At 47.0% G+C, this 27,697-nt stretch overlaps 1 protein-coding gene across 1 annotated transcript; it reads right to left on the bottom strand.

Moving 5' to 3' along the window:
- Positions 1-172: 172 nt before the first annotated feature.
- On the bottom strand, positions 173-27,697 carry PSAP (prosaposin). Its single transcript, XM_010984193.3, has 14 exons — positions 27,552-27,697; positions 14,569-14,702; positions 12,784-12,858; positions 12,081-12,206; positions 11,413-11,613; positions 10,874-11,017; positions 9,471-9,527; positions 5,210-5,341; positions 3,724-3,819; positions 3,238-3,421; positions 2,992-3,152; positions 2,569-2,649; positions 2,176-2,283; positions 173-1,242 (listed from the first exon to the last, which is right to left on the bottom strand). Exons 1-14 carry the CDS (start codon positions 27,589-27,591, stop codon positions 1,207-1,209), a joined length of 1,575 nt encoding a protein of 524 aa, XP_010982495.1. The 5' UTR covers positions 27,592-27,697; the 3' UTR covers positions 173-1,206.

The raw sequence follows: 27,697 nt of genomic DNA, 5'->3' as shown, positions 1-27,697 counted from the left end.
GATCTGGCTCCACCTGCAGGGGCATTCGTTCCCCTGACCACTTGACCACTGCTGGCCCTGGGTTGGTCAGGGAGGACCAGGTGGGGTTTTCTTTCTCTGGCTGAGAAGGGCTCTAGGACTGCTGGGCACTTATGGGTCCCAGAGCTCATCAGAAACCAAACTCAGGCTCAGGTCTGGTTGGCAGACTTTTATTGTTAAATCACAGAAATTTTAGTGCAAAACAAAACAAAAATCATTCAGTTCATTTAATAGCAACTGCACATCTTGCCATCTCCTGGCAACCGGAAGTGGAGCAGAAGATGCAAAGGGGAGAGGCGCTCCCCCAGCCACCCCAGGACAGCACACCCAGCAGACCCTCTACCTGGAAGGCCGAGAGGCTTAGGAGCTTGTCATCCACATTCTACTTGCAGGTCAAAAAGAACATCTACAAAATAGGGGTCAGAGGGGAGGGGGCTGGACTGCCCAGAGCAGTGGGGGCCCCGGGCCTCAGTAGCCGGGTGGACGCACGAGCAGGCATGTGGCGGCCACCACTGTTGGCGCTCACACACAAAAGCAGGCCCCCAGGACCTCCACAAAGAGCTAGCAGGTTATATTCAGGTGGATTTTTTTTCTCCCTCCCACCCAAACCCACAGAACCCCAAACCAGGCAACACCGGGAAAGACACAGGAAAACAGAACTGATGGTTGACCCGAGGATAGCAGCCCGGCCCCACCCGATCTCCTGAGCTGCTGCCTTCAAAAGCTCTAGCCGGGAGAACTATGTCATTTCCAAGGCCTAATCATTCTAAGCCTCTAATCTTTCATATAAAACTGCCTTTGTTTTGCAGTCAGCAGGCCCAGGAGGGGGAGGTCCCTCCTTAGAGCAGGTGGAGGCCTCAGCATCCAAGGCTCAGCCAGGAGAAGGGACAACCTCTGTCAAGAGGCTCTGGCCAGAGCCCAGCTCCTCCGGGTACCCACCACACAGGGACACGCTCACAAGACCTCCAGTGTACAGTATGTCGGCGTCTAGCTAGCGGAGAGGAAAGGGACACTGAAGCAGCTCTGTCAGCAACCTGCTGACGGCATCGCTACACTGAGGGAGAGACGAAAAGGACTGAGGGAGAGGGGGGCCCTATTTTTGTGACAAAGTCAGTAGATCGGTATGTGCGTTCCTCCAGACACAAGCGGGAAAAGATGCTGCCACTTCTCCACGATGGAGCATTCCTTTTAGTTCCATACATGACGTTTGCAATGCTCGACAGCCTGGCAGGAGAGAGGACACTGGGTTTAGTCTTCACATGGCAAACTTTGACCCTGGCCCATTTAGTGCATCGGCCAGCACCCAAAAATGGGACCTGTTATCTTGTCCCAGGAAGGTACCAGATGCTGAAGACCCAGGAGAGACTCTCATTTAAGCCTGCGGAGTACGTGGCTGAGGAGTCTAGAGCAGTGGATAAGCCTCCTTGTAGGTAGGGCCCAGGACCCCATTGTCCAAGCACCTGCCTGAGGCCCCGAGGTGAACACCTCACCTGACAGAGGTACACACCAGCTCCAGCCTTGAGAAACAGGGCCCATGCACCCAGGAGAGCCACAGAAACCTCTCCCACCACTGACCTGCTGCAGGGTCAGGGTGCTGTGGCAAGGGGTTCGATGTGGCAAGCCTGGCCACCCCTCCTCGCAGGTCATGAGGAACCCCCACGAGGAAGGAAAAGTTGCACAAAAGAACGTTAAGTAACAGAGGCTGCTCCAACATCCCCACCCAGGAAAGCAGCACGGCTCAGGCAGCCGTGGCTACCCAGTCCAAGGGCTGTCCAAGAAGGGCTCTGCTTGGTGCTGGGTAAACTCAAGCCAGGCTCCAGCCAGGGCAAAAGAGATGCATGAAGACCTGCGCGTGATTTCTGACAGACCTTGTGCAAGCCCTGGAGTGACCTCATGTGAACCTGACCTTGTCAAAAGGGAACTGAAGGCAAAAGCAAGAAAAGTGGAAGCAAAAACACTGACAGACACCCACCACCACTCCTCACTCCTCGAAGACAAGAATGCAGCCATCCCCTTGCTGGCGGCCACGAGTAAGCCTAACTGCCCCTGCCCAGCCCCAGCCGCGTTCCCAGACAGGGTAGCGAGCTGACCACAGCGGATCCCCCCTGCGCTGCCTGCAGGACAGGCGGGCCTGTGGGCAGTGACTGAGTTACTCACGTTGCACAGGGCTGCCAACTCCATGTTCTGGCACCAGTAGCTTGGACCCCAGACACACTTGTCAGTTCCCAAAAGAGGCTGATGGGCTGGGGGGCAGGCTCCAATTTTCTATGTGGTCAAAAAAGGGTGAAAGAATGGGGAAGAGTCAGATCTGCCCAACTTATCCTTCTCAGAACTGAGACTTTCAGCTTCTAGAAGCAGCCAGAATCAGAGCTCTAATAAGCACTTTCCAAAAAAGGCAGGGTTGCTGAGTAAAGCGGTGGAGCCTGGAGGCCTGGTTCTCTATCTTCTTGGTCCTCCCACACCACATCCTCAGACTCTGCTCCAGGATACATGCACCGCCCCCCCCCCACGTCACACAACCCGGGAAGCCACCCGCCCAGTGTGGCTTACCAGGCACACGAAGGAAGGATCCATCACCTCCACCAGGATTTCTATCAGCACAGGCTCGTACTGGGTCACAAACTGATCACACTGTTAGGGAAACAGCAGTGCGCGTGGAGGCATGCCCAAGCAGAGCAGGGGCATTAGAGGAAGGGCACCGGCCACTCTTCTACCAGAATTCCTGGCACGGCCGGCCACCCAGTGTGCCCAGGGCCACCGACCCCCCCACCCCTGCTCATGTTATTTCCCTGCTAATGGCTCCACTAAATCCAACAGACCACCTTCGAGAAAATCTCACTGGACTTCATGCTGGAGGCAGAAATGGCTGGTTTTCCATTCAAACTTCAATCAGGGGTATAGACAATGAGCTACCCAGCCTCTGTCTTCCCCAAGCAGGTTGTGACTCTCGGGCTGAAGCAGCCCAGGACGTACCTGCTTCCGGTATGGGTCAGGCAGGAAGCTGCAGCCTTTCTCGAGAGCAGCCAGGATCTCCTCCTTCGTGCTGTTTTTCTCCAGGTTGTGGTCCAAATAGCTCACCAGCATCTTGCACACGTCACAGAAGCCCCCACTCTTCGACAGAGCTGTCACTTGTACTGTGCAAGAGAGCCCAGGCTCAGTGCTGGCAAGGCCCTCCCTAACCCAAGAGGGGCCAGCGGGCCTCCCCGCCTCCCGGCTCACCCGTCAGCATAGGCAGATTCTGGGGGCAGAGATGGAGTACCCCGCACACCGACTCAGAGTTCGCCAACTGCTCGGGGAGGGAAAGGATGGACTTGCCGTGAGCGTTCACCAGCTTCTGACAATGCCTGGATAAAATCTTGGGCAACTTTGAGCACACTTTGTCAAGAGCACCAAGTATATCCTCCTGAAACACAAGAACACAGGCACATGTGAGAAGATGGGAGGCTGGGGGGGGGGGGGGGGGGACTCTGAAAATACTGATGTGACCAGGAAACCATGCAACAGCAAGGGGCTGTTTTCTCCCCCAGAGGCTAAAGCCTCAAAGCAGGGCCAAGTGGCCTTCCGTGGCCCCAGCCCCAAGGGATCCACTGGCGGCAGGTGGTTGTACAGACTCCCAGGGTGGGGTCTCATGCCAGCCCATTCTGGCTCGAAGTCCAGGAGAGCACCTCCCTCCACGAGGGCAGTAGCCCCCCAAGATCCACGTACCTCAGCCTTTTTGCCAGCAATCAGCTTGACCACGTCCTTCACAGCTACCTGGCAGCCTTTACATAAAAGCTTGGACAGTCCTGGGATAAAGCTCACCTGTTGAAAGGGCAGGAGAAGGCGGCTAACACCGAAACCCTCCCTCACCCCTTGGTCCGGCTAAAAGAGCGGACAAAGACCAGGACAGTACGCGTCACACAAGGGCCACTTCCAGTTGCGTTCAGAACGGAGGGAGGCCTCCTCCCACTGTCCAAGCCCCAGTCCCTCCTGTTCTTCTACGGCGGGAGGCTCGTCCCTTTCCCCAGCTGTCTACCACCCCCAAAACCAGGGATTCCTACTTCAGGAGGCAGAAACAGTGAAACTGTCCCCCCGCCCCCAAAGGCCTGTCATCAGATGTCGCATTTGGTTGCCAGCACCTCCTCCTGCAGCAGTCCTGGGGGGGGGGGGGGGGCAGGAAGAGAGTGAGGGTTCACTAGTAGTCTACAATTCAGTTCCTGATTTCAGGTCTGTCCTTGAGACTGCTTTTCTAGAGCCTCCCTGTGATAAAACAACACTGCTGAATAGAATTGTGAGACAATGGAGACACTCTCGATCGGTGCTGTCCCCCACAGCAGCCACTGTAGCCACGTGTCTACTGAGCACCTGAAATGTGGCTAGTGTAACCCAGGAACTGAATTTTTTAATTTTCATTTCCTTGAAGTATTACATGTGGCTAGAGTGGCCACAAATTCAGTCAGCAGGATGGGCCAGAGGCCCTGAGCACCTCCCAGGGGGAGGAGGAGTGGCAGCAGCACCCCTTCCTGTCACCCACCCCCTGCATGTGATGAGAGAAGACAGTGCAAGGAGACGAGACAGCTAAAGGTCAGGTGACACTGACAAGGGACGTTTTGGAACGAGACGTGCACCCACGCGCCATGTGCTAGGATGTCACGTGGCCCTGGTGCCCCCTGAACACGACAATTTTGTTCAGCACTGTTATGAGCGGCCGCAGGCCTCAATCTCTAATACTCTGCCTGACCCATAAGAAGGGCTAAGTATAAACCGACCACGGAACGCAGGAGGAGCCTTTACTGCGGAAAGGGGGCTAGAGAAACCAGACAGACACAGGCAGCACGCCCAGAGAAGCTTCTGCACAAGGCCGGGGTTGTTCTGGGAACATCAAGTGTTTGGGTGAGGAAGGAGGTGGGAGCTGCCACAGAAGTCACATTGAAAAGGTCAGAGTGGAGGCAGGCCCTGAAAAATGATCTTGAAGGACATGCTAAAAATGTAGACCTGATCCCATAAGCACTAGGGTTTATAACCAAGGAAATAAATGTACAAGGGTGGGGGAGCTGCATTAGATTAGGGGATACTGTAAATGATCTCAAACTCAAATACCTTTACAGAAGCTAGGTGGGGAACCAAAGAGTGTGTGCCTTCTGGGATGTGACAATGTGGCGTGGCAGGTGTCACATAGCCCTGACGAGCACAAAATGATGGCCCCAGGTACCTGGATGGGCTCCATCAGCTCCAGGGCAGGGATGACGTCCTCTGAGATCTCGTCAGCAGGCACCAGAGTCTGCATGGGCATCTCCTTCACCTTGTCACAGAAACCAGCCAGCCCACAAATCTCCCTGGGTTCCTGAGGAGGGCACAGAAGCAGCAGTCAGAGGCAGGCCCGTGCCCAGGACCCCTCCATCCCACACTCTACACGTAGAAGTCAGGGTGCTGGAGAACAGCCTAGTCCCAGTGTCAAGGCTGTCACCCACCCCCAGGCAGGTAAAGGGCCAGTATTAAATCTAAAAGGGAAGGTGCAAATACAGATGTACCAGTTTCACAAAGGGAAGGAGACCATGTGAAGCCCTGAAGGGAGATCAGACTGACCGCTGGCTGCTCCAGCCAGGGTGCACCCCAGGGAGGCAGAACTCCCAGCCCCTTCCACAGGCCATCTAGCCATCTCCCAGGACACCTGGTCTGCTCTAGAACCTTTTTCCCCAGTTGAGCTGGCTCACTCTCAGGAGAAAGTAAACTGTATGTTTTTTCTAGAGGAAGACTAACATGCCCGTGAATGAACAGAAAGCCCAATATGCTAGAAATAAAACCACACCAGATCTTTCAGTGGCAGGAACATTTAAATGATCCATTAAGGAGAAACACTGGCTTTCTTAAAAACCACATTCTGCGTTCACAACTGCACACACACACACAATACACACGAAAACCCGGTCTCCGCGAGTGATGAATCCTTTCAAGTCACAAGATCTCCAGAGTGATCCCCTTTCCCATCCAGACACCAAACCACAGAGACCTAGAGAGTTTAAACAACTTGCTCATTTCACTATGATGATGGCCCAGAGCAAGTAAAGTGTGCACACTTGGCATCCTCTGTAAACAAATGCAACCAGCCGCCAGCTCTGGCCCGATGGCATCGCCTCCCACCACCAAACCATGCAGCAGCTGAGCAGGACTGTTAAGCCAGGCCGGGCCCAGGGAGAGCCAGCCCGTGCTGTGAGTCATCTTATTTTAATATTGAGAAGGCTCTAGAATTAAACAAGGTCGAGAGATTCTGAAAAGTATATCCTAAATATCCTATCTCTGGCCTGCTTTAAGAATGGGGGAAAAAAAACAGAAAGGACCTAAAGGTATATAGCACGCTTCCTAGAAAAAAGTCAGATCAGGAAGCGTGTCTGCTTTTTCTCAGATCAGCTTTGCTCTCCTAACTCCTTAAGGAGGCCTAGGTGAAAATTTAAACATTTCAACCGAAGTCCTCTCCCATTAGACTTCAAAATACCTTTGAAAATTCTTTAACTCTAGAAATAGATGCCAGTGCTCAAAGGGGGCGACGTTCAGTCCACCCCAAAGGGCAATGGCTCACTAAGGCCAATGTGGGGGCTGGGTCCCTCTATTTGGCCACCAGTGGCCTGGCTCTCAAGCTATCTCATGTGGCTCCAGGACCCAAAGGACCCCAGCACCCAGAGGGCAGAAGCCACAATCAAGAGATTGTTTCCAATTCTCTGGATCCAACAGACAGGGGAAAGTCTGCTCACTATTTGCATATGATTTGCTCATGCAGCAGAAGCATTTCCGGGGCTATTAGAAACAGGAATGATGACATGCAATGCTCTCCCGAGTCATGACAGAAACAAGGTGTCGAACTGGAAGTGAGGCCTCACTGAAGGGAGCTGAGGCATCTCCAGGGCCACCCATGGTTCCCCACCACACTGATGGCCTGCACAAGGCCGGCTGGGCGCTGATTCTGACCAGAGCACAAGGCTATGCTGGCTTCATTTTCTGGCCCCCTGAAGGGGAAAGGAGACCCCCAAACCCTCAAGTACTGAGTCACAGGGGAGAGGCGCAGACGCTCCCCTGCCGGCCAGCTGATTACCACAGGGGACCTGTCTTCCGCAGTCATTCCTTGTGTCTGTCAGAGCTGATCGTGCCACACAAAACACGGTGAGCAAAGTAACTGCGGAGCAGCAGCAGACAGACCACTACAAGCAACTTCCCACCACATACCTGATCCTGCTGGGGAACAAAAACAACAGGAAATCGGAGAGGAAAATAAGAGAAAGGAGAGGACACAACAGTTAAGAAAACATTAAAATAATAATCAAGCAGTTAACCAGGCATCAACTGAAGTTTCGGGGAAACGCCCTTTCAGTCACCTATCAGCAACCTACCTTGCTCCTACTCTCGCATGGACGGAGGGTGCGGGACGAAGGGTACAAGCCGGTGTGCCTGAGAGCCGGTCTGGCCCTCGAGGGTCAGACCACACTGCCCAGCCTGTGTGTGTACCATCCCCGTGCCCCTGACACACCAAATCAAAACACTGAGCAGCAGGTCCCCAGAAAACACCATGGCATGAGGGGCCCTCCCTGCTCAGAAGCCAGGTCCACCACGCTTGCAGGGCCCTCCCCTCCGATGGCGACGAGCAGGCAGGAACGAGACATATGGCTGCTTAAATCAAGGGGAGTATGAAACACACCCAGAAGGGGGAGGGATCGCAGACTACGCTCTCAACGGCCCAGGGCTCAAGGCCATGTAACCCGAGGCGGCCAGATGCCAGCCTGGAAGGCTGGTTTAACAATACAGGCACACCTCATTTTATTGTGTTTCACTGATTTTGCAAATTGAACCCAACTTCAACCCAGCTTCGAGAAGTCTACTGGCACCCATTTTTCCAAAAGCACTTGCTCACTTCACAGTATTTAACTTTTTATCATTACTAATTTGCTATGGTGACCTGTGATCAGTGATCTCCGATGTTACTACTATGACTCGCTGAAGGCTTAAATGATAGAATGTTTTGACAATGAAGTATTTTAATTGGGGTACGTATATATATTTTTTAGACCTACTGCTATTAGTTAAGTATAAACATAACATTTATATGTGCTGGGAAACAAATTCGTGTGACTTGCTTTATTGCGATATTCACTTTACTGCAGTGGGCTGAAACCAAACCTGCAGTGTCTTTGAGGTATGCCTTTATACCAGAAGCCTTGCCCTTCGATTCAGCAATTCCAGTCTTAGTCACCTACATTAAGGGGAAAAACAGGGATGTGCACGTGTAGCTGTTTGGCTGTAAGGATGTTCATCGTGCTTTCTATCCCAAGGGCAAACCTGAAAACAACCTAAACACTCAGCCCTAGGGGACACGTTACAGAAAGTATGTTCTATCCACACAGTGGAATATTATACAGCCACTTAAAAATCATGTGTACAGAATATTTAATGACCAACTAGACCAGGAAAGGCTTATTTTTTCCTACTTTAGCTGCACGTCTTTGAAAGCGGACTTTAAACTGCTTTTTTAGAACAAAGTATGGTGTGAGTAGTAATTCCAAATAAACTCTACTGTGCGTGATGGAGTGCTGAGCGGTGACCGCAGGGATAGAGGATAAATCTTTCAGGCTTTGCAGGCCATAAAGTCTCAACTACTCAACTTCATTGTGGTAGCAAAAAATGGGCACCCCTGTATTCCATTAAAACTTTACAGGTGGTTGGCCATAGTTCTCTGACCCCTGATTAGAGAACAAACTCAAAAGACTATAGGCCAAACTCAATGTAGTCAGAAAGTCAGCACGACGGAGAGAAAAAATGTACAACCCGCCCTTCACCCATGGTGGATTCGATCTCAGGAGGCCAGTGCATCTTCCCCATGTAAGGATGCCTTCAGACCACCCTGCTCTGTACACTTGGCTGCATGGAGCTAGATGGCTTCACTTCGCATGGTGAATATTTTCTGCCTCTAATGATGAACGAATGCCCCCTACCACTTGGATGTATCAGAAGCAAGTGTGGGAGTTACGGGCTCAAGCAGCAGCTACGCTAACATTGCTGCAGAGTGCAGGACCCACTTCAGGAGCCAGGAGTCTCCCCCTCCGAACTCAGGCTGCAACAGAGCAAGTCTCAGACCTGGCCTCATGGCCTAGCTACAGAGCAGACTATTCCTAGGGGTCCCAAAGTAAAAGCCAGATACTAGAAATCAGATGGCCGGCTCACATACACACAGAGAGACAAACCACCAGGAAGCCACCAGGGCGGTCCTGGGGGTCAGACTGTGGCAGCCTTTCCCCTGCCTGGGGAAGGGAAAGAGGAAATACTGAGTTGTAGGTAAGCAGTCTGCTGGCCAAAGAGGGCTCATTTTGGCCCAATTCAGTACTCTAAGGTAAAAAGGGAAACTAACCCATGTAATTTTCAAAATCCTAGAAATCACAAAAGTATAAGACAAAGAAAAATGCTAGCAAGGAGCTTCCCCTGCCACCTACCATATGCATCATCATTTGGATAGCAATTTCTGAATACTGGTTGACATAGTTCTTGCACTGGGGAGAGAAACAGACTGTTAGTGAAATTCACTGCTACAACGCACCAAACCCCAGCCTTTCCAACAGTGTCAACAGGTGACTGTCAAGTAAGTTTCCAAGAGTAGAACCATATCAGTGTCTGCTCTGGGCAAGTCTCACTAAGATAAAAACGGGAATTTGGTTATTCTATTCTACACCTTATAGGAAAATACATGCGCAAAAATGTTTTGAAAATGTTTTCCAGAAGCCCTTAGAGATGAGGTTCTCAAATCTCCCTCATTGCCCGTACTTACCCCAAGGTCACACGGTAACCAATCAGTAGGAGTTTAGGGTGAGCATGGCTTCAAGAAATGCTGCTTAGCAACACAAGATTACTTTTCAAATCCCATCACACATTCTCAGACAGGATTATAAAGTTTAAATCCAGTTATAATCAAGTTATGATTCCCAACCTACTTTCATACAAATCTAGTATTTCCTGCAGACCCTCATAGCATCACTCTGGTCGCGACTGGAATGCCTCTACAAGTGAGGAAACCAAGGCTGGTATGTCAGCCCTCAGAGAGGGTTAACCTGGGGAAGCCAACTAACACAGCAAATATGCAAAGGTACTTTAATGAGGCTACAGGATTCCCAAGGCTTTCAAGAAAGTAAGTCAACAGAGAGGAAGCCTTCACACCCAGAGCCGGCCAACCCCCCACAGAAAGGCTGCTCTGGATCCGAGACCCATGGAGTCAGCTCCCCGACGTCTGATGGAGCAAAGGTGTTTTAACTGTCAGGAACTAAATGGCATTTTGATTTTACACATCAGTCTCAGAAGTGTCATTAATATGAGTAACGTCCAAGAAATAAAGCCCCCGTGGGGGCTAACAAAGTGCGTTTCTGAGCCCGCAGGACCAACGTTCGCCAACGTAAGGCAGGCGTGCCTGGTGGGCAGGCCTCCTCTGGACAAGCACCTTGCTGGCGGTGGGCACAGCACACTTAGAATTAGGAATATACATGCCAGGCCTTTCCACAGGGGGTTCAAAGTGGTTCCAGTGTTGTTCCTTATACGTGTGGTGACTGGGAGAAAAAAAAAATCTTCCCAAAAGCAGTCTCCTTCTCCTTCCACTATTTTGTCCCAAGAGTTTTGTGACACAGCCAAACTCAATTAACCAACCAAGTATTTAAGCACTTACCATGTATTCTGGCTTGAAGAAGAGCCTTCTGGGAAGAGGGAATTGTTGGAACAATCTCTTCCTCAAAGCCCTTAGGCTGGAACTTAAAGTGGTGCTGTGAAGTTTCCTTGGTTCCCGCACCCCTGCCTCCAGAGCCCAGCTCCCTGGCCCAGAACATTCTCTGACGCATCAGGAGGTAAGGCTCACCATGTCGGCCATGCCGGGCCCCAGGCGGTCACACTGCTCCTTGACATGCTCCACGAAGGCCTGGACAAAGGTGGAGTTGGTCCTCACAGCACTCTGGACGTCAGTCACCAGCTTAATGCAGTCCTGGCACACGTCCTCATTAGGCTGGAGAGACAGGGGTGGTTAGGCTGTAAACATTGCATGCTTCTCTAATAGCTAAGAGCGTTCAAATTCCTAGGGAAATTTCCTTACACGCTCAAGACCACAGCACTAGGGATGACCCCTCAACAGTTCCTCGTGTGTTTTTATAGGCTCTAAAGTTACTGACAGGTTTAAAACCAACTGGGCATTGATCACAGTAAAACTTCTCAGGAAGGGGAACGACCCTTGTGTGCGCTGTGTCCCAGGTTCGTCAGAACCTCCATTTGAAGAGCAGCTTGAGTAACTAGAGTCAAAGGAAGAGGCCCCCATTTCAGAACCGGACACACGCGGCCCCTTTCATGTCACATCACTAACCCAACAACAAATGGGGCCCTTGGCGGCTGGGCCGGCTGCATTACCTTTGGCTGGGGCTCGCTGTGGGGGCCATCCTGAGGGTAGAGGAGGAGGGGGACATTGGCCATGAAGGGAGCCAACACCTCAGCCATATCCACTTCGGGGATCTGATTGGACTCAAGCTGTTCCTGGTGACTCAGCACCGCCAAGTGCTTTTGAAGGGACTCACAGAGGTTGAGAGCGGCGCACACCTCCTCGGGATGGCTCTGCAGGGGTAAAAGGCCCAGTTAGATATCCTCTCCCCAGGAGGAAACAGGCCAGCTGGTGCCTCTGACTTACTCCCTTGGGGTCTTTCCAAATTCCACAAACCTGGCTCCTGTTAACTGCAGAAAAACTAACCTCTGGCGCATGGTTTGCAACAGGTACTTATTGAATGAAAGTTGAGCATCCTGTAGCTAACACGAGGTATCAAACTGGCACCCATAAATGTTACACCAGTTTACATCCCTTCAGTAATTCTACAAGTTTCCACTTCCTATACCCTTCCGAACCCTCGGACATCGCAAGCAGAGTGGTCAGCTGCGCCAAAGCCATTTTGGATGCCAAAACTGTCATAAAGACCTGTTGGGAAAATCCCCAACTACAAATGGACTTTACATTTTACTCTCATCTGCTCTGGTACCTCCCCTGGGCCCCAGAGGTGCCTTGAAGGAAGAGCCTATTCATCACGTACCATCTGTCCTTTAATCATGTCCAAGATGACTGGGAGATAGGAGTCTACGATCTCCCTGCACGAGGCAGACATGTTCGGTTTGGGAAGCCAGTCACAGGTCTTCTCCAAGTACACGAGGATCTCTTGCTGCAGAGGACACAGGCAAGGGTCAGACCAGGATGGACCTCTCTGCAAATGGGCTGAAGGCAATAGGCCTGCCATAACTCCTGGAAACGTGAAGGCTAGAAAACAGCAGCCCTCAGGGCAGAGGCCTGGGGAGAGGGCTAGTGGGTAGCCGCAGCTTTGCCAGATCAATAAGGCAAAAAGCAGACACGAGTATCATTCAAAAGAAAGATCCTCTGACCTGCAATCTCATGGACACAGGGAATTCTGAGCAGAAATCACCAAGAATGGACCTTAAAGTCAATGGCCATTGATGGAAAAGCCCAATCAACCTTGAGCATTTAACACCTAGCCCAGGAGTCAGCAAACTAGGGCCTGTGGCCTGTTTCTGTACAGCCTGTGGCTAAGAATGAGAATGGATCTTGCATTTTGAAGGATGGGGTATGGGGGGATTATGAGACAGTTTGTGGCCCACAGGACGATTATGTCCAGCCTGGCCCGGATCACCCCTGGTTGGACCTGAGTCACAGTGCTGTAAGGAGCCGATGCACGTGGCCACACGGCCATGCTCACACAGAGGCACACACTGGTGACGGCTCACCTCGGTGGCATTGTCTTTCAACATGTTGCCGGCTGCAGTGATGACTTCTTTGCATATGTCGCAGGGAAGGGATTTCTAAAAGGAAAGAACACAAGGCAGAGAGACCTGAATTTGGACATACTCACACCTCACAGCTGAAAACCGCCTTAGCCTTTCTCCTGTTTCATCTAACCAGGAATATGATGGTGGCCACGTCTGACACATGGTCTGATCCCGGTCCCTCAACCTAGGTGAGAAGCACTGGACACTAGAGGGGAGATTCGATGTGACTGACCAGAATACTCTGTGCTTCTATGAGACAGAAAGCCTTTTCCTACCCTCTACCCCTTAGCACCTTGCTCAGTGCACACAGCACAAGCCATACTTTGTACTCACTCACAGCAGCTCCGTGAGGTAACTGAGGCTCCAAAATTAGGTGAAAAATCAGAGCAGCAATCAGAGAAAATCAGTAATGCAATGCAACATCACACAGTAAGAGGGGGAGGGGCAGGGGAACAAGGCCCGGGACTGCGGCCGGCACTAGGGCTGCCTCCACCTCCGGGGCAGTGCTGTGTGCCGCATGTCACCACTGCAGAGCCCAGTGATGTGACACAAGTCTTCTGGACAAGCCTGGGCATCCAGGGCCGACACGGCCCAGGAACATGGAAATTCTAGCTGATTCTCAAAGCTCTTGGGGGACTCCCCTTCTTGATGTCAACTGACTTGAGACCCATGAAGAAAGAACTAGCACATCTGGGTGAGGTTAAAGGGCACTGAGCTGCACTTAGAGAAACCACTTTGAACCTTTGGACCTAATCAGGCTAATACTGTGCATGGGGCCATTCAGGCATCCTGAATGGACGCCTGGGAGATTCAGGCATCCGGGAGACTGTACAATCAAGAAAGAAAGATAAGTCCCTACATGACACATTAAACTTGGAAAGAGGAACCAGTATTAAAAACGAGATCGGAAACAAATTAGAAACCAAATCTGAAAGTAATTTTGGCCACAGAAGGCAGTTTGGAGGGTGAATTCAGAAACTATTTCTAAAACAGCAGTGTTATTTAATTAATTCTTCTTCTCTTACTGAAGTACTAGCGGCCCCTGACAAGTTTTAGACCTCAACTGCGCCCAGTCAGACCTGGCCTGGACCACAGGCCGTGGCACATCCAGAGCACTTTCTCGTCAGCAGGCCCAGCCTGCAGGGCTCGGGCATCACCTGAGGGCTCAGGCGTGTGGAGAATGCACTTGAGGTTTTAAGAGTAGTCCCCACATTAATATGCTCTATTTCACATTGTTTAGATGAAAAATCAGTGGCATCATTTCCAGTCTGGCTATAGTTGGAAATCACATTTTAAATGGCTACTAAGCTCTAAGGTCTCAATCAGTGATCTGCCTGTTTGAGAGGTAGAGAGAGAAAATAGCAAAAGGGGGAAAGAATTTCAAAAGCTCAGCTCCTACTCTGAATGAGTGACCAAGGACAGAGCTGCACCCGCGTGCCCAGTCCTGGTCCCTTATCTGGGGTGAAGAGGTGGGGTCGCACAGCGGCCTGCAGGGCAGCGTGGAGGGCACACAGGGGAGGGCAGGATCTCACCCTGTCTGTGTCCCCAAGAGACCGGGTGGCCTTGCCTTGGGGAAACGGAGCCTCCACCTCCCAGCCCCCCATTCCTCTGTGGTGAAGTGGGTTCACCCACCCACAGGTCCCTTCTCCCTCGTGGGGTCACCTCGAAGAGCCAACAAAAGGAGGCGGGAGAAAGCGCTCTCTAAGCACAGAGGGGCCCGCGGCCGAGGGCGGAGGCACTCACCACCGTGGGCTTGCTCCAGATGGTCTGCAGGCAGTGCCTGATGGCCCCGCAGTCGGACGCCGTCTTCACGTTCTGGCACCACAGCTCCGGGCCGAGGGCGCATTCCTTCAGGCCCAGTACAGGGCTGGCGACAGCTGCAAGGAAACCCAGTGTGAGGCGGGGGCCTGTTTCCCACACCAGGATTCCCCAGGATGGGGGGCCGGCCCCTCACCAGCTACAAAACACAAGCCACACAGCCAAGGTGCTGCACTGTCACCTATGTCGGGGGGCCAGAAGGGGCTATTTCATCTGTCCCCCGTTTTCCTCTCACACATTTTTAAAAAATCTTTTTAAATTCAAGTAGAGTTGATATACAATGTTGTTAGTTTCAGATGTACAGCAAAGTGACTCAGCTAGACGTGTATCTCTCTCACACTATTTTTAAACAGTATCAGGCAGATCAGTCCTTCATCTTTACAATTTTACATTTCCATGAACTAAGGAAAGAAATGACAAGAGAAGACTGACAGGTTGAAATATGGAAGATTTTAACTTCTGTAGAATAAAAAATAGCCAAAATTAAAAAAAAATTACTGAGAACACTAACAGTCATATCCTTATTAAATAAAACAATGGTTCTTAATGTTGTTCTAGAAGAGCCCTTTTATAAGTGTACTGTGTGAGCTTTTGCACATGAACACATTTGCTACCAAAAGGCAAGACAACATAGCCACCTGGATACTACAAAGTGTACGTGTGTCCACTCAAAACCAGCTACACAGCATTTCACCTCCAGTAACAAGGACTCAGGAGGAAGTCACAGCCACAGAAACGGGATTAGGAAAAAAACAGAAGTCACCTGGGACCAAAGAAATGCAGGTTAAAGCAAGAAGGCATCATGTTTTTAAAGTTAAAATAGCCAAGGGAAAACAAAAACCTTATCACCAAACAGTGACAAAGTTGTGGTAAAAGATGCATTCTTACAAGGTTGACAGCAGTGTGACTGCTAAGTACTTCTCAAAATATATTGTTGTATTTCAAGAACTGGGTGGGGCTAGGGGGAATCCTTCTTCAAAATGTCAATCTACTTCTAGTAAAAACATTTTAGGGAAATACAGCAATCCAAGAGGTAAAATATAATATACACATTAAGTACATATATATTAAGTGAAATCCACAACAATACTTTAAAAAAAAAAGGTAGATGTAACCTAAATAGCCAAAATGAGAAAAAACAAAAAACACTAATGATATTCTTACTGAAATATTATGCAGCTGTTAAATATACTTATAAAGATGATGTCAAATAGAAAAAATTTCAAGAAAACTATGAAGTTGGGGTTGTACAAAAATCAGAAAAGAATAAACAAAGCAAGGTGGTTGGCTAAATTATTTTAATTCCCAATGTTGTGTGTGTATAATTTTTAAAACTACGTTTATAAACTGCCTTGGGAGTGCTTATTTTTCTTAAAACAGGTCTATGGTATCCTTGGTTGTCTGGCGAGAAAATTCTCACATTCACATCTCATTAGGAAACAACAGATTATGTCAGGCCACATGTAGATCGCAGATATACAGGAGGGCTAAACTAACTTCTACTGTAGTCTGAGAAGAAAACCCCAGACACCGAAGAAACAGATTTAGAACCTCAGAAGTCATGCGACATGTGCTTCACCTTGCAAACTATGAGAGGGCATAGTTAATTCTATAGACGTATCACACACACACAAGACGGTGCATGGAGGGCGGCAGGTGCCCTCCATCCAGGAGAAAGAAAAAAAGGAAATGCTGTTATTACTAGCCCTTCAGCCATAGCTATCATTCCATAAACTAATGCAAATACACAGGTCCCCAGAAAGTTCAACCCAGATTATCTACGCCCGTTCAGACACCACCTAATGAATTCCTCATCTGCTGCCCAGGTTACACCCTTCTCTGCCCTATGGGAGCGAAAAAATCACAACCCACAACCGGTTCACAAACTCAACAGAACTGGCCACATTCCAAAAGCTGCTGGTTTGCCCTGGTTCCTGTGGGAAAATGTGCCAGACTGAAAATAGTACTGCGCTCCCCAGGTGGTTAACCATAATGGAGCCAAGCTAGGCTGGGGCCCTCAGTGTATGTCTGGGGAGGTCGGAGGGGACAGAAGTTCAGTCACGAGGGTAAAGGCTCTGAAGAGTGGGGGGGGGGGGGGTCACAGAAATGGCCCCTGACCTGGCAGCCCCCACCAGCACCCACCATGGTCCCCCCAGGCGCTGGCCCCCCAGCTGTCCTGAAGAGCACCCACTAAGCTATATTTGCCTGCTTCTACCACCAAATTAGAAGGAGCTTGAATAATGAACAGGAAGCTACAAAATGAGTCTCTAGACAAAGGAACACACAGTGATACAGAGTGAAGCCAGAGGATGGCCACCAGCAGGTACATTCCTCACGGGAAACAGGAATATAAAAAGGGAAAGGGTTGCCTCATTAGGTGATGAACTTCCCAACAGTGGGAGCAACCAAACAGAAATGAAATGCCCAATCTATGAGGAATTTTCTGTCAGATAGATCCTGAGTGGTGAGCGGGCCAGAAGGCCTCTTAGGGGCTGCAAGGCTGCACTCATAATAATGAAGCAAATGGTATTTTCAGTATTTATACATAACCAATATAGAAGAACTACCCTGAACATTTTCTGATGAGTTACTTGTTAAAACATGTTCCCTGCAAAGCTTTTGTCCTATTCTTATCCTCCCACTCTCTGCCTCCAAACACCAACTTCCTTCCCTGAGACAATATGCTGAACTCTAAGAAAGGTCTTAGAATGTCTACCTGACCCTCTGGAGATTTCTGATTAAACGTGTCATACTAAGAAGGATCACTAACTCAGGCTGAGTCGAGCCCTTCACTTCAAGGGCCTGGCATTCAAGCCCTCAATAACAAACGCCGATGGGCTGAAATTAGAGAAGTGGTCACTTCAGAGACACTAAAACCCCACAAGCAGGTTTCACTCTGTTAAGACAGGGTTTTTAAGATGCAGACTTCAGTCGTTATTTCCTTAGGAAAGGGGTGGGTGCTTTGTTCTCTTTTTACTCCCCAGGCATAGAAGAAAATAAACAGATTTGTTCTAAATCACTCCACATATAGGTCATTTATCAAAAACGAATTTTTTTCATGGAATTTCACTGTCTTGAGAACAGCTGCCATGAGCCGGATCGGCCACGGGCTTTGCAGCAGCTCTAGACTCTAAACAACAACAACAAAATACTCAGGGAGCTTGGGAGGGAGGGAGAGCTGACCAGAACCATGTGTGTTTTAGGTGCTCTTAGGATGACTGCTTGTGAGAAGGAACTAAACCTAGAGTTTAGAGTGAGACTTCTAAGGCAATTACCCCCATCATCTAAATTAAATTTTTTTCAAATGTAGTACACTGGAAAGAAAACAAGATTTGCCTGCAAGTCCTGTCCAAATGACCCTAAGCAAATCACCATCCTTCTGAGCTTGTTTTTCATCTGTAAAATAAGGATAGAGCCATTGGATGGTTTTGAGAAGATGACATAATTATGCACTTTCAGCTGCCAGGGTACGTCTCTCAACCATCGTGCCCTTACCATCATCTCTCTGGTATTTTAATTTATCCACTTATGTCAACTCCCCTACTAGACTGGCTTTGATGTCAGACAGTGAAAGGTTCAGATCATGGCTCCACCACTTCTACTCATGTGACCTTCAGACTTCAGTCTTCCAATCTGCAAACTGGGCCTATTACTCGTATCCAACCCAAGGGATTTGTAAAAATTGACCAATATTCGTAAAACACAGTTAGTACAGCGCTGGCATGCTATAAAAGTCTAACGAGCACTGTTATTATCCACAGTAGAAAACATAAGACCTTTCTCTGATCCACCACCTTGTCCAGAACAGATGTCCACAAATAGCTGAATCACGGCTGTTCTTTTTGCTTTCTCTACATTTAATCAGATCATTAACTGGCAGCTCAAAGACCTGGAGAGCTTTGTATCCCAACAACCTCAAAAGTTGTTGGTTACTTAAGACCCAGAAATCACAAGGAGAGTGAAACACAGGCTATACTATAGTGAGCCCAGGAATCAATACTGTGTATCCAGGAGCCAGAGAAGCCCAGCAAGGCACCAGAAATACCACTGGTGAAATGCTTTCAGTAATTTCTGAAATTGGAGCTACAGGCTGATTGTCCTCCAATCCCAAGAAAGTGGCCATTGTTCAGAGTATTTCTGGAACCCACTTTTTAGAAGAGCCCCCTCAAAACCTCTCCTTTTCTGGGAAGAGCAAGGAGGTAACATGATCACCCCCGAGTGCCGTGGGTAGACAGACCTGACTAAAACCCCTGCTAGGCTGCCTACTAAAGCCAAGCCTCGGACGACACCCTTACACCACAATTATCTGTAATTTATGGAAAACTAGAGTACCCCTTTCTCCAGAATTCTGTGAAGATTAATGAGAAAGCACAGAGAGTGGCTGGTATCTTCGAAGCTCATGTAATTGTACAACTACTTGTTAATGACAGACTTGAGGGGGAGGATGATCAGAGTGGTTTTTCGTATTTTGGCATAATTTATTTTTCCCACATTACCTTTAAAATCAGAAAAAAAAATAGTTAAACCTTACAACCTGTTTCAGGGAACAATTAGTGAATAGTGTGGCAGAGACCACAAGGTACTCCCTATATCTATTCTCCACTCCTTTCATAGGAACAGAATTCCAGATTCTTAACTACATACATGGCTGCCAAAATTGAAAACTACATTTCCCAGTCTCCCTTGTAGCAGGTCTTGGCCATGAAACCACGTTCTGCTGATGAGATATTGTAAAGGTTACTGTACTTTTAAAGACAAGTGTGATGGCTGGAACCTTGGCAGCCATGATGGACCATGAACAAAAAGGGTCTAGACCTTGAGGATGCAGAACATCGAGATAAAACAGCATGGGTCTCCAAATTTTTTTGGAAGTAAAATCACCATAATAACCTAACTGCTTGGCTCCTAAACTCACTATGTAGATAGGAACAGTTCAATCATATTTAAGCCACTATTACTCTAGGTCTCCGTTGTCTGCAGTGAAACCTAAGCCTAACTACAATACCGGCTTAATCATCGACCTCATTCACTGGAATAATGTTCAAATGACAAGTCTTTACTAAGGCTTACTTTCATCAAGGCTATTTAAAAGTCCATGCACACAATATAATTATTATTTTTTAAAACCACCTCAGAATGAAGGGGACAATCATTCCTAGAATGTGTATCTTATGCCCTATTTGTTAAAACAATCAATCTTATTATTTTAGCCATACATCTGTTTTTCCTTTTAAATATTTCAGGTAGCATATGCTAAGTACTGTTCAAGTCTAGTTACCAAAAAAAGGATGACAGAAAATGCAAGCAGCCTCCCAGTATCAACAATCGAACACACATTCCACAGGGCAGTGGATCTGCTGCCTGGGTAATGCAATGCCATGGCAACAAGGAGGTTGCTAGGAAACCAAGAGAGAAGAACCCCAGGAGGGGCAGCATCTACCTCAGGTCCCCTGCATTCAGACATTTCTCAGGAGAATTTGTGCACTTAGATTTTCAAAGAACAGGAGATAAAGCAAAGCACTCAACACTGACTTTTTTATGAAACAGCTGGTGTCACAAACACCTTCTATGGCAAAGAGCACTTGCCTCTTCTTTATAGGATCCTGCTTTTGGAAAACGTTCTGCAGAGCAGAATAAAAACACTGCCCATTTAATCATTCAGAACAGCACACGTTCAGAGGCAGCCTGCCTTGATCTGGAGGAAGTAAGGTCCAAATATTCCCCTTATCACAAAAGAAATCTGTGGCAATAAAGCTCTCAAGCTTGCTAGGCTGACATCCTATCATTTCTGGCCCAGACAAGCTATTTCTGTTACTTAAGACAAAGGTTCTTCCCTGCTTCTCTCCCACTACCTCCTTGCTTTTTTAATTTTCATCATAAGCCAGATCATTCTAGACAAGAAATCAATCTACATGGAAAAAGCAACAATCCTCGAGTACACTGCCTTGTGCAATAATAACTGAGACACTGAGGGGCAAGGGTGCAACCTTCTTAGACTGTAAAACAATGATGCAACGTGGAGTAATTAATTTTGAGAAGAGATATTCCTATCCAATTCAAGAGCACTTCAGTCTAATATAAACTCCTGCTAGCAAACCTCTTCTTCGAAAGTGTCCACCTATCAGGTGATGATCAGAGATGAACTTAAATCACCACAGGTAACATTATTTCACAGCTGGACGACAAAGGAGTCCTGAAGGACCGCCCAGGGCCCAGCCAGATGAACAGGTACAGGCAGAGGTCAAAGGCACACCAGTATGGCCCAGGGTGCAGCACAGGAGTCAATTCAGCCAGCCAGCCAGCCAGCAGCCGGCACAGGCTCCACCCCCACCCCCGTTAACCTGCTGGGTGGCCGCTGCACACCTGTAGAAGACAATAATACCCTAAAAAAAGATTTCATGCAAACCCCACTAATAAGGACATTGGGTCTTCTGGACTTGTGATTGTGCGACAAGCCCAGAACAAAGTTTCAGATACACGTAAGTGTGTCTACTATAAATGTCACTTTTGACCTACTTTAGTTAATACTTAAAAAGCTTACTATCTTCACTGGAAATGCTAAAATCTTAAATTGCCAACTTCATTTATAAGATGGTAAATAAATATCAACAGATATATCCCACATTAACAAAAGCTTTTTGGGGTCCCTCAATGATTTTTGAGTATATAGGGATCCTGAGCCCAAAAAGTTTGAGAACAGTGAGTTAAACCTTTATAAATAACTATGTTCTGGAACCAAAAGGAGGAGAAATAACTTCTTCAAATTATAGCTGGTTCCCTTTTCAGATTTACCTCAAATCAGGGAAACCAGGAGTATCTAAGTTATGTTACGTTCCTGGGTCCTGATGGCCTACATAAAGTCCTTTGCAACAAGTTTGGTTTTTTTTTTTGGGGGGGGTGCTTTAACCTGGACACAAACTATTACTAAAGGCCAACACTTCACTTAAGCCCAAAGTCACTCTTGATTTATCCTAAATACAATTTCTTAAAATTTCAGTTAATAAAAGAAAATGCTTTGTTTAATCGTGATCAAGACCTGGCACTACTAGCATTTAAGTTTCACGCACACCAACCCACCAGCACTTCCTGAGCTTAAGTCTACTTGCTACACTTCACTCCAGGCTGAGCACCTGCTCTGTGCCGAGGACAATGAGCACTGTCATCTGTGCTACGGATACAGGAGGAGGTCAAGACAGCAAACATACCACAAGGCCAGGCAGAGGTGAGTGCTAAGAAGGAAAAGGAAGCAAAGAGCAAGCCTGGGCAGGACAGCATGGCCACTTCAGACAGAGCAGGGGCAACTCTGGTAAGGCAACATCTAAGCAGAGACCTGAATGGAGAGACTAAACCACACGGATTATCTGGGGAGGAAGATGTCCCAGACAGATAGAACACAAAATGCAAAAGTCCTGAGCAACAACGAGATGCCGGGGGCTGGACAGCAGCCCTGACCCAACGGGAGGGATAGGGAGAAGAACTCTGAGGGGCAGCCAAGGGTCAGATGACGTGACCTTGCAGAATAAACTTTAGGTTTTAACCCTAGTGAGATAGGAAGCCACAAGACCCTCTGGTATCAGTGCCTGTATATGCAGGACAGCATCCCAGCACAGCTGTTAAAGGATTTTTTTTTTTTTACTGTAGTAAGTGACATCACTAAGATTGGTCAAAAGAACGTTCTACAGTAGCACCTTCAATCTCATCAATGAAGTTTCCTATAATGTAAAGAACTTCTCTTCAAAAGCAGTATCTAATCGAATACAGCCAGAATTCAATTTTAAAATTTTCAAGTGTTATTAGAATCCATCTCACTGTTTCTGTGACACAGCTGTCCATCAATAATAGGAGAAGCTGTATACAAAAACTCACTGCACCAGCTTTGAAACTTTTCTGTAGAGCTAAAGTTCTTCCAAAATTTTTAGTTTTTTTAAAAAAGGCAGTGGTATAGATCTATCTGTATTAGCATGAAATAACCTCTAAAAGTATAAGTAAAAAGAGAAATGCAAGTTAAAATCACTTTTACTCTCATCCTTTACTCATCAAATTGGCAAAAATTAAATTTTGACATCAAATGTTAATGCAAGTAAAAACTGCATATACTGTGGGGATATAAACTGCTTAATTCATTTTAGAGAGTAATTCAGCAATTTCTAATTAGGGCGAAAACAGATAAATTCTACCAACTAGCAATTCTGTTCCCAGGTATATCCTCTAAGGAAATGTCTGTTCATGTGCACAAGAATATTTACAAAATATCTGTAACAGAAAAACAACTGGAAACAATCTAAATGTCTGTCAACAGAGTGAAGAAGTGTGATATAAATGGAAAACCATACTGTAAGGAAAATGAAACAGACTTAAACATTTTCAAAACGGATGAACCTCATTAGCAAGAAAAATACTAAACCAAGAATATGTATAATACTCGTTAAATGCTTAAAATATCCAGAACAATACTACACAAAGCAATCAGTGTAATATGTGTTTGTGTTAATAAGAAAAAGAGAAGGGGAGATCACAGGTACCTGCAGGTAGCCCTGGAAGGCTCAAGGAGCTGGTACCAGGTGATCTGTGGAAAGGCCTGGGGGACAGCGGCTGGAGGGAAACAGACTCTGCTACTACACTGGTGGAACTTGTTTACTGTGGACAGTTATTAACTTTAAACAGTTCACTTCCTTTGATGGATGGGGAACCCAGACCTGGCGGGTGGGTTGGGTTGGGAGACCTTGAACAGACTTACCCCAAGTACTGTAGTTAGTGACAACGTGCCTAAAATCTGAATACTGAGGTGACCAGGAACTAGCCCTGATCCGCTGGGCTGCTCTGTTCAGGACTGACGCTATGTGAACCAAGAGTTTGGCTCCCTAAAGTACGGACTCCCACCTCCCTCATAATGGCTGACTACCTACCCTGGCTTGTTTTTCCACCCAGTAATTACGTCCGGCATACATATTTATAAACCAATTAATTTTGTTTTGTTAAATTTACAACACCTTTGAAAATGAAAGACGACAGGGGATATCACAAAATCAAGGGCAGAGAAAGGTCACCGTGCTGGTGGGACAAAGACATGGACAAACAGGATACCGTTTTTATTCAAGGTAGAACAACAAACCTTACAGTACTTACTACCGAAGCCCTGTCAATGCAGTAATTTATTAAAGCTTCACTGCAACCACGGTAGACAGGAACGATTATTAATCCCATTTTATAGATGAGGAAGCACAATTTAAGTAAGTTGCCCAAGGTTATACAGCCATTGTCAGTGATGTGATAACGTTCTATTCCACAGTTATCATCTTAGTTCCATCATAAAGAATTAAGGATGCCAGAAGAAAAACTTGGAATTTGGAGACAAAATTTTTCAGTGCACAGGTCATTATCCAAGGTTATTTTCTAGAACTTCACAGAAAAGCAATGATTCCTTTTTTCCAACAGCCAAATTCTTCATCCCAATCACTATACCTGTCATCAGTTTTTAAATGATTAAAAAAAAAAAAAAAACAGCAGGGCAATGAAATTAGTATTCTCTTCTGTTGACTTAAAGAAAATTCAGGGGGAGGGTATAGCTCAGTGGTAGAGCATGTGCTTAACACACACAAGGTCCTGGGCTCAATCCCCAGTATCTCCGTTAGAATGAATGAATGAATGAATAAATAAATAAATAAATAAATCTAATGACCCCCCCAAAAAAATTTTTTAATAAATATATAAAATCCAGACCTTTCTTCCAGGAAGCAGAACAAACAGGCTCCAGGAGCAAGGCTTAGAATCCAGCATCCAGTTATCTAGAATGCCCTCACTGGAAGCTGCCTCCAGAAGCCACAGTACACACTAGCCTAAGAGGCCAGGTCTTGGCCTTGGTCTTGAGAGCTTCCTATGCCTTATTAGGTGTTTTTGCCAACCAGCAACATCCTGTTGGCCCTTCCTCTTCCCCATCTAGTCAAGCCACAGCCTGGCCATTCCACAGTTTCACATTCCAAGAAAATGGAGGGGCCAATTCTCCTTCCCCAATCTAGAAAAATCCAGACCACTGGATCCAACATACTTCAAGTCTCACAGAAGGGACTGAATATACCCTGTCAAATACAATTAAAGCACTTATCAAACCCTTGACTGGTTAATACAAACAAGCCCTTCATGAATTACATTAATATTTTCACAGTAAAAATTGACTACTGATTAAGAATTGATAAACAGGGGAATTATCCTTCCTGGCGGGTAAGAAATGGAGATGTTGCTCTTCAGAAGTCTATGCCATAAATTTATGTCCTGCTAGGACATTTAAACACAGGAAGCTATTAAATGAATGTAAATTTGTACCGTAATACATTCTAGCATCCCTAGAGAGCCTCAGTGCTGGGTAAGTACCGTTCAGCTGGTTAGCCACTACACAAGTGACAGTAATAGGGGCAACTAAGCTTAAAGGTGCCATCCCAGGCACCAAGCCACATTTTTCACTTTATTAACACTGGGTCTGCCTTTTTCCACTAAAGGAATCACCCAACAGTATGTTCTTACTATATGATCCCACTTACAAAAAACTCAAAACAAGCAGGTTTTTACATGTACAGAGCTAGAAGCTAACCAAGTTGGTTTCCTTTCGGGCAAGTTAGATTACTGGATGGGGAGACACAGGGGCTTCTGGATGCACCTCCTTAACCTTGGGGGCTGTTTACAGTGGGTTTGTTCACTCTGCGTAACTCAAATCAATTTGTACTCTTAAAACGCGCATGTTTTCTGTATGTAAATTACAGCCCAAGTTTATAAAAAGTAAAGGGGTTCATGGGGTCCTCAAGGCTGGGAAGCAGTGTTAGAGCAAGGCCATTATTAACACACTCATATTTATCCAATGGTTCAGGGAGAGGGTCTTTGATTAATAGTCTGGTTATTAACTATACTCCCATATATACCAGAGGAGGATTTTTTTATATTTCCCAAGAAACAAAGTTGCTTCTGGGTGATTTGTGTGATTCAGAACTCTTATGGGTCTCGTGAAGCATGACTCACTGCCAATAAGAACAATTTGATACCAAAAAAAAAACAAAAAGTTGTTCTCAATCAGTATAGAAAATTTAGAGACTAGTATCAGTTTATTATACAAACCATGGGCTAACAAGCAGTATCAAACCCAGCAAGAAAAAAATTTTCTTCAGTGACTATAAAACCAAAAATCTTTCTTTAAATAAAACAATGCCATTCGCTGCAACATGGATGGACCTGGAGACCATCATTCTAAGTGAAGTAAGACAGAAAGAGAAAGAAAAATATAGTATCACTTATATGTGGAACCTGAAAAAAAGATACAAATGAACTTATCTACAAGACAGAGACTCACAGACACAGAAAACTTTAGGTTACCAGAGTGGAAAGAGGGTGGGAAGGGATAAACTGGGAGTTGGAGATTTGCTGATACTAACTACTAAATACAAAATAAATAAGTTTATACTGTATAGCAATGGGAACTATATTCAGTATCTGTAGTAACCTATGATGAAAAAGAATATGTAAAGGAGTATATATATGTATATGTATGACAAACATTATGCTGTGTACCAGAAACTGACACAACATTGTAAACTGACTATACTTCAATAATAAAAGAAAGAAAATTTTAATCTTTCTTTATAACCAAGTTTAAGAGCTTGGTTTAAGGTTAAGACACATTCGTGGGAGCTATTGAAAGCTAACATGAGAGAAATACCTTCAATCTATCTCACCTATAAATACCTTCTTATTTCTTTGACTTTTCATCAGCTGCCATTCATTTTGTTATTGTTTATTAAAATCTGGATGGCTGCATGAGTTAGAATGGAAGCTAGCCCCTAAATTACATACAGTTAACTAGAAACAGATACTGAGTTTGGACCTGTAAGTCAGGTTTATTTCCCTCAGTGGGAGACTACCTGAAAATATCCAGATTTGGGGTCCTCTCTGTATATAAATTAAAATCTTGCTCCATGTCTATCAGCATCACTCCTTTCCCTTCACCATGATGACTTACATGAGGTTAAGATAAGAAGGCGGGGTGGGGGGGTGGGGTTCCATAACATGCAGAGGGCACGGGGACTCTTTCTAATTCCAAGAAGGCAAATGCAGCTGGTTCCCAAGCATTACCTTCATAACCTGCGGTGATTTTAAACACCATCAGTACTATTTCAGGACAACTAGCGGGTTTAAGAATACTCCCGTGCACAAAAACTTCCCAGGTACTCAGATTTTTCCCAAAATAAAGGCCACTGCCAAAACCAGCCAATGGCCGTGCAAGATGAAATGAGGGCTCCACTGCAAAATCATCAGGATCACAAAAAAAACCACAAAATCTTCAAGAGTAAATATATATGCAAATATATATATATACACACACACATATATATGTGTGTGTGTATATATATATATATATATATATATTAACAAAGAAGATATGCTTATGCGCTTCCTGAAGCTTCAATACTCAAAAAAGGAAGCAAGAGAGGCCAAGGGCCCATGTGTCTAGTCGGATGAAACTCCAGTCCACCTTGATCACGTGTGCCCAGCACAAGCACAACACAGCTACAGGAGGGGTCACCCTAGAGGCCCACCCTGAGAGTTGGACGGAAGCTTGAGACAAGGCTCCGGGGGCCAACTCAAGCACTGCAGGGGATGCTACCTCCCCAACCCCTCCCGCCTCGCCCACTCGCCAGACGCCAGACCCTGAACAGCAGGCCCCAGAGCCGTGTCTCCTAACCGTCTTCCGCAGCCCCTCCGCCGCCCAGCAAGTATCGGCGCTGCGCAGGCGCCTGCGCAGTGCGCGCCCCTCGCCAATCCCTACGGAGAGCGGACTGGCAAGGCCGGGTGCATCCCCCTCCGGGACCGGTGGGCCGCGTTCTGCGGTGGACACTTTCCCAGGTTGGGGGTCTTGCAAGTCTTACCGGCGCCCAGGAGGCTGGCTAGGACGAACAGTGCGTACATGGCGCTGCCTGACTCCGCAGTCTGCAATGCAGAGCGTCAGCTGATCCTCCCCGAATATAAACCTGCTCCACCCCAGAGCCGCCCACTGCGCAGGCGCAAACTCTGT

Source organism: Camelus dromedarius, chromosome 8 (genome assembly GCF_036321535.1).
Source record: "Camelus dromedarius isolate mCamDro1 chromosome 8, mCamDro1.pat, whole genome shotgun sequence".
NCBI lineage: Eukaryota > Metazoa > Chordata > Mammalia > Artiodactyla > Camelidae > Camelus > Camelus dromedarius.
Note: the sequence above shows the minus strand (reverse complement) of the source record. Positions and strands in the feature narration are given on the sequence as shown.

Coding starts and splice junctions, on each gene's coding strand:
- PSAP (XM_010984193.3), bottom strand. CDS start 27,591: ATGTACGCACTGTTCGTCCTAGCCAGCCTCCTGGGCGCCG. Junction 12,207..12,783: donor TGAAAGACAATGCCACCGAG/GTGAGCCGTCAC, acceptor TGTCCTCTGCAG/CAAGAGATCCTCGTGTACTT. Junction 3,422..3,723: donor TTGCTGGCAAAAAGGCTGAG/GTACGTGGATCT, acceptor CTTGTGTTTCAG/GAGGATATACTTGGTGCTCT.